Raw genomic sequence first — 14,030 nt, forward strand, 5'->3', positions numbered from 1 at the left:
CACAACTTTTTTTCCTAGCAATGCTTATATCTATATGTGCAGCGTTGGTCAATTGCGAACAGGTGTGGAGTAGAGTGGAGTTTATTATTGAGCTAAATACACCACTAGTCCCAATACTTGTAGTTTAGGTGCATTTTAGTCCCAATAGTTATAAAATGGAGTAAGTTAGTCCCACAAGTTGAACCATTGTGCAAAACCAGTCCCAAATTATTCTGGTGCAGACACGTGGCATTTATCTTTTCGCCAAAGAGCCCCTACATATTTCCTATACTACACCCTGCTTACCGCACGTGGGTCCCACCTGTCAGATGGGAGCAAAGAAATAAAATATAATTGTGCTGTCCCTAGATTCGAACTCGCGGTCTAGGAATCAAACCACGAACGCGTGAACCATCAGCTCCAACGTTTCAATCTGTCATATTTCAGAGTTTAAGGTTAATTATAAGTTTGCAGTACAATTTTGCCTGCCACCATGCATGGTTCAGCTGCAGGAGTATTTAGCTTTGGGCCTTTGGCCACCATGCATCGTTCAGCACCAAACTTGACCGTCTGGCTAATTACTGCATTGGCCTGTAGTCTACCTAAGGCCTAATGGCCATGAACCATGCAAGGACGTAGCTACATGGTAATGATGATTAGCTATGATGATTAATTAAAGAAATATTTAGCTATTGTGCTTACTTTGGAGCCACTCTACAGTGCGTATAGTAGTATGCGCTAGTTGTATAACATTAGCTGATAATTTAGTTAACTGATAATTAGTTCGCGGTAGTCAAGTATGTGGTTTTTTATATTTCATTGTAATTTTCTATGACATTATTTATGTATATTTGTTGTTTATTTTAGTAAGCTGTATCCTCTGGTGTTGCCGAAATAACAATCCAGCGGCAGTACGTATACTTCAGAAGTTTAGGATCGGATGCAACCGTGAGAATTTAGTTCAATAGTAGGATGGCTTGTCGGCCATGCATGTGTCCAATTTTTTTTAAATTATATTCCAAAATTCTTTTTATTTAATAACTATGTTATATTCTACAAAAAATATTATCAATTGGCGCGTCAAAAATTTGGTGTGGCATACCCTTCACAAAAACCTAGGTCCTCCACCGGGCGTATCGGCCTCTTCGACATACATGTGGACCTTGTCTGGGACATGGACATGGACCTTGCCACGAGTAGATATGCAGGAGCACCTTCCCCAGGTACTCGAGCTCCAACGATTCCGGGTCATGCCAGCGTGAGCTTGAGCGAACGTGCCAACAACGAAGCTAGGAAAAAATTATGAGGGGGGCCAACCAAACAAGACCTCTCGTGCTAAATATCTGCCAAGATTTTAAAAAAGGGAAGGCACTTTTTCACTGATTTCATTAATTATGCTGCCATTTTTCTGAATGAACAATCAAAATTGATGAAGAAAACGAAGTGTGTTCGCGTTGCTACTGCTGTTGGTTGTGCACTGGTTTGGAATAAAATATACTATGAATTCTAAGGATTTTAGTGTGGTAATTCTGTAGTTAAACAGCCATTGATGCTAGTTAATGAAGGTTTCCCATTGACACCAACGCAGCAACGCTCGTAAGCCAGCTTCATCCCGGCGGCTGGAGCATGCAAAGGCCCTCCAACAGAAAAGAAACAATATAAATAAGTAACTAGTCTGGAAGATTTCAGAAGGAATAGTAGCGCTGCCGGTTGGCATGTGCGGGCTACGACCTTTTGGCGTGCGTTCGAATCCCAACTGAAGCGGGGCCTTTCGCGAAAAGACCTAATGCCACATGTCAGCACCATAACTTTTGGGACTGCTTTACCCCATTTTGCAACTATTGGGACTAAACTGCACATGAAGTACAAGTATTGGGACTCATGGTGTATTTAGCTCTTATTATTTTCCATCTAAAAGCATTGAAACTAGCAGCAAAGTGTGTGATGCGTACGTCCCGTGTGCACGAAGGAGGTATGCATGCTTAGCCGATCGCGCGCGTGTGCTAGCTGTTCTAGGCACACTCCTATGAGGGCGGTCACGCTGGTGCGTCGACCTCGGGGCCAACTCGCTCCAGTTCGTTGGAGATGCTTCGCCAGTTGCCACGACGGCACCGAGTCGTCTATATGAAATGGCGGCATCGCACACTAGACACTACCATCAGCACAAAGCGAGACAGAACAAGGCCAGGGCACGCACAATCCAAACAACCCGCACGCGCATCCACACTCGCCGCACGCGCGCTACTCCGCTGGCTGTCGCGCCATGGCTTCATGAGCTGGCGCCCCTCGACGTACGAATGGCCGCCCTGGAGCAGCAGGGCTATCGCGCGTAGGTCGGCCTCAACTGCGGCCGCCGCGCACGCTGATGGTGGATCTACGTGCCAATCTCTGTGGCGATCTATCTGGCGCTGGAGATGATCGGGCTGGCGGCGATCTACACGGCGCGGCAGCAGCTGGCGCACGCGCCCAACGTCCGCCTTGACAAGCGCGAGAAGGTGGCCGATCGAGGTGGCTGATCCTGATCCGGACCTCGCCCTCGACGACGCCGAGCGCTTCATCGGCAGCTCCGTATTCAGGAAGGTCGCCCACGTCTAGGATGACCGATCCCTCACATCCGGCTTTGCTGATCCAGTCACCGACATCCGGCTTTGCTGATCCAGTCACCGACCACCCGTACGATCTCTAGTTTCTCGTTCCATTAATGGGTTAAGAAATACTTTCCGTGTATGTACTGTGTTTTCATGGCGTATATATTGAACTCATGTTGGCTTGCTTAATTTGTGCGTCAGGACTAGGAAGACGGTGACGCTCAAGGACGTCCGCGTGGACCCGCCGGTGATCCCCGGGCAGGGCAGAGAAGGTGCCTCGACAGGATCTTCAAGAAGAACAGCGCTTAATTAGATTATTATTAGAGTAGTATATAGGACGGCCGTCAGGGCTCGATCCGCTACTTGGTCAGAGGCTGCAGCGGGGACGACGGGACGACACCAACACGAGGCTCTAGCAACGACGACAAGCGCGGTGGTGCGTTGGACTTGTAGATCTTGGCAATGTGTGTATACTAGATGTACTAGTAAACTGTACGTGCTTTGCACGATAATAAATATGACATTATCTTACTTCACTAAGGCATAATAATAATAATGCTCCGCATAATTTAGAAGTCGGTACCACACTTGTTTATTTCTCAGGTATTTAGGAGTACCAACGACTCTGGGTAAATCTCACTACATATTCCGGCTGATATACTTCTGCATGAGCATTAATTTGCGAACTATTCACATTGTCGTCCATAAAAAACAATGAGGATATATCTCTCCATAAACATTGGTTTGAACCTCTATTCCCCAATATGTGCAATTTTTGTTCTATTTTTTTTTCTAATTTGCAAAAGTTACGCTAAATTACTATTATTTCCAATGGTGCATGAAACAACCCGGAAAGAGTTGTGGCATTTTTATCATATATTAAATGTTTATGTCACAAATTTATAAGTAATATATTTCTTACCATCTCTTGAAAATTTTGCATGACACAAAAAAGTTTTCACCAGCCCAGGAAAATGTTACCATCATACAATAACACAATGTATCCATAGATAAGAATCTATGACACAAGAATTGGCTCCATGGCAATAATATTATACAAGCCCCTGATGTATGTGGTGACATTCTAAGTTGTAATAAGAATCTTCATGCAATCAATAAGTAATTTAAACTTGCCATTGTTGGTGGAAATTTTATGATTCAATAGATGTACTTCGTCCGTCCCAAAGAGGATGTTGCGGATTTGTTTAAATAGTTTCTTGATACACTTGAATTTAGAGAAAAAAAATCAACATAATTTTCAGGACGAAGAGAGTACGTATATTCACACACAAAAAACGACAGATGACCTGTCCTAGGAGGCTTGTGATAAAACTTTTTATATGGAAAAAATAATCTTAGAGAATAGCAACGTTGTCATGACAAAAAAAAATTCCAAAGGACCATGGTTTTTATATTATCATGCTTTTACCATTTGTACTAAAGTTATCGTAATAAAAATAATAGTAAAAATAGTTACACGATAGACTTTATATTTTTGATATGTTGTATTTACCGTATAACAGTTCGAAAAAATATGACAGCAGATATAGTAATCTCTTATTCTTTGCCGATTTCTAAGGGAGTTTTGTGGTAGGTGTTTGAAGAATCATTAGTAAGGGAAGAGGAATTAGATTAACTGTCGACATGCTCATGTAGCAGTAGACCATGTACCAGTGGACCATGTAGCAGTAGACCAGTAGCTTATTCCACACCGTGAAGCGACAAAACAAGTAACATGATGAATACCCACATGCATGGAGCCCACATGCATGGAGCCCACAACCTGGCCCAACGCTGGAGGTTTTTTTGCCGCCGCGGTAGACCTGTCCAGAAGTATCGAGCAACTACCGCAGGGTATGTTCGCGCGGGAAAGCCCAGTGACGAATCCAAGAGCTCCCAGCCGTTGGATCAATTGAGTTTAGGTCAGATGAACGGGAGCTAGAAGGTTCAGCATGCAAATGAACGGCTTGGATTACTTCATTGGAAGGAAGACTCTAGAACTAAGTGGTAAATCCAGATTCAAAAACTCGTGTACTATATAGTGGTATAGATGAGCTAGATTATGGATCTGGATGTATGCGTGTAACGTGTATATGTATTTGGTGTATAGATATGCTGTAAAATGTGCGGAGTGAAACTTGGAGTGCACTCTCCACTAGTACTTGCATGCCTAGTGGCGTGCTAACTTGGTTACCGGCGGAGTTTCAAGGTTACCCATGGCGTGTCAGGGATGCATGCCGCAGGTAACTCGGTCGTGTTTCAGCGCACGCCGCCGGTACCAGTGGCGAAATACCAGGGGTGTACCGTATACACGGCACTAAGTTCAATTTCTGCACGCCGTTGATGAGTTTTCTCCTACTATTGAATCTAACACAAAATCCAGAATAATTAAGTCAAACGAAATTATCAACAAAGTCGAGTGTAAGAAAACACATTTGCAGCCCCATACACAGTATACTAAAGTAAAACAATGTGAGGGCCAATATTCCAAAGAAAAGTAATATTTTATGGTCTATTCAGAATGCAGAAATTGACACATTCATCGTTCAGGAATGTAAGGGCGAAACATTGCAGAGATAGTTCGAGATTAAGGAAGTTCTCCATGTTTGCATTTTTTTAATTACTGCTTTCACTTATCTTTATTATTATCAGGTCTCAAACTGGATGACGCTGAGTACAGTCTAAACATTCATACTGACTGACATCGACCCCTCCTACCAGAGGCATGGCTATGTACCAGTCAGGGGGAGGGGGCACCGCCCAAATACTAGGCTTGTAGTACAACTTTTTTAGCCTTTTAGCCCCTCCCCTAGACCATGCAATTTTGTGGTCACCCCTAGATAACCTTGGGAATCTCCGCCACTGCCTCATACGGAACCTGCCGGTTCAATGTTGGGATCAACCCCAACAGTGTGGCAGCAGGGAATGGCGACGATGCATGCATGATTGCCGTTGTGCTCGTGGCACTTTTGGTCGTTGTGATCTCTCTCCACTAAGGAGATTGAAGCTCTTGTGAAGCTGGGCAATGTAGTTTTCCCATGCCATGCAGGTGGCAGCTTAGTTTCTAGTCTAGACTTCTATGTTCCGTGACTTTGCACTATATGATTTATGTTTGTTGTGGCTATAAGACTGCGATATGTCACTTCAATAATAACAGTTGTGCGAACATGCTCTCGTTTGCTCCTAGTCTCACATTTCAATAGCAAAAAAACAAGAAAATCTTGAATATAGACCATAGTTTTGTGCAATCATTTATATTAGACACTATCACAAACTAAAACAGAATTCCAAATAATGAACGGAAAAATATCAACAAAATTGAGTATAAAATTCATTTGCAGCCCCATGACCTATTTTGGAGTAACTCAATGTCAGGGCGAACCTTCCAAAGAAAGGGAAGATGTTATGGTCTATTCAGAATGTAGAAATTAACATGAGTGTCAGGGCTAACATTACAAAGATAGTTCAATCCATTCAAGATTAAGTTCTCCATTTTTACATTTTCGAATTACCACCTTTACTTATCTTTATGATTATTGGGTCTCAAACTGGATGATGCCGAGTCCACTGACCAACGTGGGTGGGGGGGGGCCACTGCCCCCTGCTTGTACAGAATTAGGAAAGGAAAAAAATTACAATGCTTATATTATAATGTTTTGCACCCCAAACCGTGATTTTTTGTGGTTAGCCCCCAGATAACCTTGGCAAGCTCGCCACTACCTCCTACGTAACCTGCAGATTCAACATTGGAATCAGCCTCAGCCGCATGGCAGCAGGGAACAACGCCGATGGAAGCATGATTGCCGTTGTGCTCGTGGCACTCTTTGCCGTTGCGATCTCTCTCCTTTGAGAGGATCGAAACTCTTGTGAAGTTGTGCCCAGTGTAATGTGCATGTGGCAGCTTAGTTTCTAGTCGATCTTGACCAGTGTCGGTCCAAATTAAATTTGGAACCGGAGCAAGTTTAATAGATATAATTTACATTAAACTTTTATATTCTTCAATAACCTGATTTATCTTTATAATCATACCAAACTCATTACAGAGTTACCAAAATTACTTAGATATAAAATTTTACTAATATTTATTGTCTCATTTTTTTACTGCAATGTACATTAATTGTTTTAGTTGCATTGTGCTAAACATATGTATTTGGTATGAACACTTTGTTATTGCATTGTACAAACATTGACAAGTTAAATTATATGCATTCTTGTTTTTGCATCTACATTAGTATTTATATAAATATCTTTAATATTTTGGTAGATATATCAAATGGGTATGTCTTAACAAATATTTTAATAGGTAGTTTTTGGATGTAAGTACGATTATGTAAGAATTATAAATTGGATCGTTTGCTTGGTTGTCTACCGGTTTTTATGGTCCGATACTCCTGCGTGTTTTAGGAGTTACAGTGTGTCTAAAATTACGTCTAACTCCTCAAAGCCTGCAAACGCGATGCTGGCTGCGGTTTGACGTCTCCTAGAGATGCTCCAAAAGCATCATAAACTAGCAGCACTACGTCCCGTGTGCACGAAGAAGGTACGCTTAGCTGATTGCGCACGTGTGCTCTTCTAGGCACTCCTAGGAGCGTCGCCTCCCTGCCCCGCATGGCCCTCCGCGGACCTCTCTCCAGACTCCAGTCAGTTCTCGCTTGTTGCCACGACGGCACCGAGCCGCCTATATGAAATGCCGGCGTCGTCCACTACCATCAGCATGCACAAAGCGGGACAAAACAAGTGCACACACAATCCAAACAACTCAAGCATCCCAACCAAATCAAACTCGTCGCACGCTGACCCAGGGCCATGGCTTCACGAGCTGCCGCCGCTCTCCGAACGGCCGCCCTGCAGGGCTACCGTAGGTCGGCCTCAACTGCGGCCGCGCAAGCTGACGGCGGAGCGGCGAGGGCGAAGGCCAAGCCGGTGGGCGACTACGTGCCCATCTACGTGGCGCTGGGATGATCGGGCTGGCGCGGCGACGTTGGGGCTGCACACGGCGAGGCAGCAGCTCGACGTTCGCCTCGACAAGCGCGAGACGGTGGCCGAGGTGGCGGACCCGGCCCGGACCTCGCCCTCGACGATGCCGAGCGTTTCGTCGGCAGCTCTGTGTTCCGGAAGGTCACCCACGTCCAGGATGACCGCTCCCTCACCGCGGGCGTCGCCGATCCAGTCACCGAGTACCCGTACGACCTCTAGCTAGTTTTTCGTTCCATCAATCTGTGTTTTCTGGGCCTATATATGCGACTCATGTTGGCTTGTTTAATTTGCATGTGCGTCAGGGCAAGAAAGCACGTCGGGGTGGACACGCCGGGATCCCCGGCCAGGGCAGGGAGGGTGTCATCGGCAGGATCTCCAAGAAGAACACCACTTAGTTGGACTAGTATAAGACGATCCTACGTCAGGGCTCGATCCGCTACTTCCACTTCGGGTTTTTTCGCGTTCATTAACCTAGTTTCGCACTTCAAATCATCCCCCGGTTAATGTGATCAGGATTAGCTGCGCTTTTCGAAAGCTCGATCGATGTATCACGAAACTTCCGACACGTGATCGATTCGATGGTGCCATGCATGCATGATGTTTGTACTTAGATATCCAGTAGAGAGCTCTAGTTCCTGGACAGTCTAAGCTTCTAGCGGTGTGTGATGTCGATTGATGATGATGATGGGCAATATTGTGAGGTACTTACGCGAAAATAAATGTCAACCAAGCAATTTGTCAAGCGCTAGCACTTTTTGGGCTGTTCAGTTGTTTTGGCGAGTCATAAAAGTTGATATTTTGAACCGGTTTGGATCATCCTGGTCGTGCTGCCGGCTCCGATTTCTTGAAACAATTAAACTCCTCTTGAAACATTTAAACTTCTGCGGGTTATTTTTCACTATCAATCACTTTGTGCACCCATAAGATAAAATAAAAACGAAAGGAAAAAAAGCAAGATAGGTCTTTGTGCTAGGTCTTTTAGCTGTCCGGAAATTTAATTCGGCTTTTGGGTGCATATGTTTCTTCCACCAAAAAAGCATGCTTCTAATTGTCAAAAACTTCCAACAGAACATTTCGCATGATAATCCTATTCGGTTACATACAGTTTCGCGAAAATGGGTGGACCTTTTGATGGTTTGTGCCACTTCAGTCACATATTCTGTAAGAATTAATTCACAGATGACATAGTTTTACACCCACGCTGGGAATTCGGCGGAGTGACTCCCTGTCTCCTTATTTGTTCTTGTTATGCACCAGGCTTGTTAAGTTGTTTGTTGCATGAAGGGCAGGTTAGTGGCATAGAAAAAGTTAAGTTGTTATTTGTTCTTGTTATGCACAAGGCTTATTAAGTTGTTTGTTGCATGAAGAGCAGGTTAGTGGCATAGAAAAAGTTAAGATGTGTATGAATGTACCATCAGTTTCATATCTAGTACTCTTCAATATGGCGATCAGGATCATCCGAACATTAAATTTACATGCTAGATCGGATCTGCTTGAAAATGCAAGCAATATTACAGAGTAAATGAAAATTGGGCCATGTAAAATATGTGAGCAATGATTCTGTTAACATTCAGCTTGTTTATTTTTACCTTAAATACTTAAAAACTTGAATATACTCTTACAATTACATTAGAATGCATAATATGCTGAGGGTGAACGATTGTAGATTCACATGCAAAAGATAGTCCAATCATTTTTCATATGTTTTGTATTTATTGATTGCTTTACCAAATTGGAGTGTGAAGACATTGATATATACAAAGTTCGCAATTAATTCTGACTAATTGGGGAAAAATAGGTTAACTCTAGCGTAAGTCAATGCCTTCATCCAAGGCCGTGGAGCTCATCATGACATTTGAGTCGATCTGCTTGTCGAATTTCTTCCTTCTGCGTGCTTCAAATTGCTCCAATCCATCCATCTGCGACAAGCGAGAAATGGAATTTAAATTAAAAACAGGTTGATTAAGTTGCAGAAAAGCCTCCTGCCACTAACTTGCTGGAAGTTGTCCATCGAGATTGGATTGTCATGCAGTGAAAGGTTCTGAAGAGCCTTGCAGTCTTTCAGTATGTTTTGGGGAAGCTGCGGGCAAAAAAAGAATCGACTTAGGGGTGTCAAGTTAATTGGTCTTATTTCATAACAGCGTCAACAATATAATACATAAAGTGCACAAGATACACACCTGGCGAATTTTATTTCCGTTCAATGATAGAGATTTGAGGCAAATAAAGTTGCAAATTGACGAGGGTACATCTTCAAGTGAATTTCCTAAATATTTAACATGAAAGATAGCCGTAGGTAAGAGAATGCTTTGGAGAAGTACTCAAACAGAGGAAGGCATAGCTTTGCTCAGCGCATGAAGCAGAATAATATATCCTAAGAGGCAATGATTTGACATGCGAAAATCATTTTAGACTAGCAAATGATAATCATTACTAAGTTAAAATTTAAATATCTAGACATCTCACTTACTCCATATAACCATGCGTCCATAATTTGCATGAAAGAAAAGACCCTCAAAAGTATACAACCATTAACATGATAATAATGATAGTAAGCAAATCTTGAAGTTGATTAACTGGAAGCAAACATCCAGAGCACAGCTAGCCCAGCTGGTCCATTCCTCTTTCGGGCTCCAAAAAGAAGGTCATGTTAATGTCATCTGTGCCAAATATCGATTTAGTTGATTTCTCTACTGTGGCTGTTGCTTGCCTTCTCTAGTTGTATATTTTTGGGAGTGATCATTTGGTACATGGAAGCATATGCTCCCTTTATTTTAAAATGCATGTTACACAAAAATGCATGTTACACATATTTTGAAATTTCAAAAAAATTGAAACAAAAAATTTGCACGTACATCTTCATGTGCTACATGCTCACAAAGTCGTTTCATGAAAAATCGACTTGTCATCTGGCGTGTGTAAAGAAGACAAAATTCAATGCTAAAAATAAGGCTTTTCAGAACATAAATTTTCTCTTTTTTACATAGATCACAATAAGTATTGGGTCCTCGCAAAACTTGACGAACACACGTATATTCTGGAGATGTACACATAGAATTTTTTGTCGAAATTTTTTGACATTTCAAAAAATATATTTTTGGTAGAGGGAGCATACGCACCCGGGAGCCGAAATGAATTTCCGTATATTTTTGTTATTTATATATATATTGCTAAGTGCTACAGTTATTTGGCATAAATATGCCATGTGACATTGTCTCTCTTGTACGGACAAATTATGTAAATCATATGATTTCTTTTTGTTTCTTCTATCACGTAAGGACAAATGAAGGAAGCTGTACCATTTACATGTTTTTTATGCTTCGTAATACTCGTGCCGTTACTTGGACATGGATGGTTACTATTGCAAGCAAAAGGGAAAAACAGGAAATTCAAATTATATGGTATTACTGTATTAAGAGATTAGTAGTATTGCCCAAACAAGCAGATTTACCATTTGCCTGCAATTCTTCCAGGGACTTGCAACCTCCAATTGATTCTGGAAGGGCATTTAGTTTGTTATCAGATATATTGAGTAGCAGCATCTGCACCAGTCAAACACAAAATGAATGTAAGCTATCGATAACAATACCATATATCTCATAAAAAATATAACAACACATTGACCACTGCGAAAAAAGAAATTTTGAATATGTACTGGTGAGATAAAATGGATGGAATATCAGACTTATGTTCTGGAGCAAAGATATAGAACAGCACAGTTTAATAAAATGGACTTATTTTGACGAAACAAAAAAAGCAAGCAATACTTATGTTCTGGAGCAAAAATAAATACTGAATGCATCATTATAATTTTATGAATTAGACATTCCTTTTGTGCAACAAGTCCGATAAAATATAGGGAATGTCTGGCATGTTGACCCAAATAAGAAACTTACATTGCACAAATCTCCAACACTTTTAGGTAGGTACAGTAAAGAATTCTGAGAAAGAGTAAGCTGCTGAAGATTGGACAAAGAACCCACTGTATGAACCAAAAGACCATGTTAGAAGATGAAGGCAGTAGTTAAGAATATGATGGAAGTCATAACTCTCAACAAACTTCTTGTCAGGGTAAGAGTTCTAGACTGACCCTAGACACCTTTGTTATGTAAACAGTAAGTTTATGATAACATTTACTTTTTACTTGAAGTCTTAAACAAACATGTATATGATCGTAAGAACTAACATTCTTCAGGTAAGATGGTGATCCTATTTCTGTCAAGCGTGAGGATTTTAAGGTTCCGCAGGTATCCAATATTAGCTGGAATGTTTTCGATCAAATTGCCAGTCAAAACCTACAATAACATACAGGGAAACATCACTATCAAGCCGCCATTATTGAGGAAAAAAAAGGAAGAATCATTGTTTGCAAATACACATCTCTGAACAAATAATTCAAGCTGATATCTACTAAGAAGAATTCTTACAAGTCTTTGCATATTCACAATGGTACCAATTTCCTGCGGAATCTCAACTGCAATATCAAAAAGAAAGAGTTGACATTGCTCAAGGGATACAAGTATACAAACATTAAATATACTAAAACAGCTTATGCAGTTTCATAGCTGGTCAAGTTATTAGGAACTTGGACTAAGAACAGGAAATTCTGTCCAAGTAAGATGCTAAGTAATCCTGCCGAGCACGGGTCTTGGATAACTTCTACCCACAGACGGTTACAAAAAGAAAGGCCAAAAAACAAAACATCAAGTTGTAGCAAATTGGCTCAAAACATAGCACATGTTAACATTGTGAAGTGAAAAATAAATGTGCATATAACTTCCAACTAGTTCATTCTGACTAAGGACAAGAAAAACAGACAGCACCAAGTATTAATATCGATCGCCCAGAATGGAAATAAGTACTTCAAAATTTTGGTTACCTATCTTGTTGTTTGTCAAATCCAGAGTTCTAAGGGACTTCCCCACTTATAGAACTTCATTTGGTACTACCTGTATGGAATGATATTAAAATTCTGGAAGAGACGTGCAATTTTAAAGTAAAAGAGGTGGAGGGAGGCACCCTTTTTCATGTAGACATAAAAGAAAGTTGACTTATATGCATAATCTTTGAGATGTGAGATTATATAATTGAACATGTTTTTATGAGGGCAAACAATTGAGTAAGAAGCATATGGATTCCATTTTGTGAACACAAAAAGGAGAGAGAAACACCAAAAGCTTACAATTTGACTAGTGTTGCGCATGCCTATTTGCCCAATCAGCTCAGAAAAATAAAAACCATCCGTGACACCTGGACAAATAACCCTTGGGTTGCTAGCCTGAGTTGTGTGTCTCCTGACTCCGTGTTGGATTTAATAAGACTGTGGACCACAGTACAGAAGGCATCACTTGGCACAGACACAACCTTTTGTTCGAAGATCACACTTCACACACATGTGGACACTACTGATCATCCTCGGCATACAAGATTCAGTTCCTAGGCTTAACGACAAACTGAGATTTCGAAGGTCTGGGCACCAACGAAGTGTCGTCTCCATGTGCGGCCTATGGTTCAGAATTGGGTACTGCTAGTAGACATACTGCTTGCAAACCAATAGCCCAACTTCTATGTATGCCCTCTATGCATCCGAAAACATTTCACCCAGCTGTGGGCTAAATAGCGATTGGCATGGCAATTATGAGATAAGACAAGCTAGTGTTGCTATGAAGGCTTCAATCTCTTAGAACAAACTACCTGGTATCCTGGAGAAACACCTCTTGGCTGGTTCAAACGCCTATCTGATGAACTAAATTCAACTGATGGTGAACACTCTTGGCCCTGTTAATGCTTGTGGTTTGGGACATATGAAAGCAGAGAAACAGGCATGTGATTCAAGCAAAATAAGCTTCCATCAGTATGGTTTTCAACATTAGAAAAAAGGCGAGGCAAACGCCTAGCTGTTGGCTGCAGCATGGCACCTAGCAAAGTAGGGCCTCTGTGCGATGCTGGCTGGGTGAAATCGTTTATTTTTGCCTTGCTAGCATCACATATTTTTTTATTTTCATCTGCTTTCAAGCTATAGGTTAGAACCTGTAGTTTATGACTGAACTTTGTCATCTTCTCTAAATGAAATTGTCAGATAGCCTGTTGAGTTTTTAAATGATATTTGAGAACTACATCGTTGCAGGCTTGCAGCAGTAACTAACGTCAGCACACATTAAGGTGCCGAAATCATAACAGTTATTCGCTAACACTTTTAGGCACACCTTTAACAATAATCTAGAGTTCCTTGTGCTGTGACATTTTCATAAAATGGTCAGTTCTGGAGTGTCAACTCCCAAGTATGAAAAGGTTGCTAAATTTGCATCTCTTTTAATATAATAGGCAGAATTAATCTATCATTTATGACGTGAAATGTTATCTGTCTATCGTGTTAGCAGAAGGTGGACTTAATACTGGAAGGGGTGCGGATGCTAACCCGAAGGTGGACTTTTTAGGCATAGATGCATGTTGGATAGCGGTCTATGTTATTTGTCGTAATGCCCT

At 41.5% G+C, this 14,030-nt stretch overlaps 1 protein-coding gene and 2 pseudogenes across 2 annotated transcripts; 2 read left to right on the forward strand and 1 right to left on the reverse strand.

Moving 5' to 3' along the window:
- The first annotated feature begins 2,276 nt into the window (after window positions 1–2,276).
- On the forward strand, window positions 2,277–2,876 carry LOC124695010 (annotated as a pseudogene).
- Window positions 2,877–7,373: 4,497 nt separating this feature from the next.
- LOC124695011 lies at window positions 7,374–7,939 on the forward strand (annotated as a pseudogene).
- A 1,234-nt stretch (window positions 7,940–9,173) lies between these two features.
- Window positions 9,174–12,742, reverse strand: LOC124696701 (plant intracellular Ras-group-related LRR protein 7-like). Of its 2 annotated transcripts, XM_047229385.1 has the most exons (8): window positions 12,424–12,742; window positions 11,972–12,018; window positions 11,731–11,839; window positions 11,441–11,526; window positions 10,996–11,086; window positions 9,725–9,810; window positions 9,538–9,624; window positions 9,225–9,463 (listed from the first exon to the last, which is right to left on the reverse strand). In XM_047229385.1, the coding sequence occupies exons 2-8, from the start codon at window positions 11,981–11,983 to the stop codon at window positions 9,350–9,352; spliced, it is 585 nt and encodes a 194-aa protein (XP_047085341.1). In that variant the 5' UTR covers window positions 11,984–12,018; window positions 12,424–12,742; the 3' UTR covers window positions 9,225–9,349. The 2 variants fall into 2 exon arrangements, with proteins under 2 accessions (XP_047085342.1, XP_047085341.1); XM_047229386.1 differs by lacking the exon at window positions 12,424–12,742 and having other exon boundaries at window positions 9,174–9,463.
- Between the last annotated feature and the right edge of the window lie 1,288 nt (window positions 12,743–14,030).

This window comes from Lolium rigidum, chromosome 3 (genome assembly GCF_022539505.1).
Source record: "Lolium rigidum isolate FL_2022 chromosome 3, APGP_CSIRO_Lrig_0.1, whole genome shotgun sequence".
Taxonomy (NCBI): domain Eukaryota; kingdom Viridiplantae; phylum Streptophyta; class Magnoliopsida; order Poales; family Poaceae; genus Lolium; species Lolium rigidum.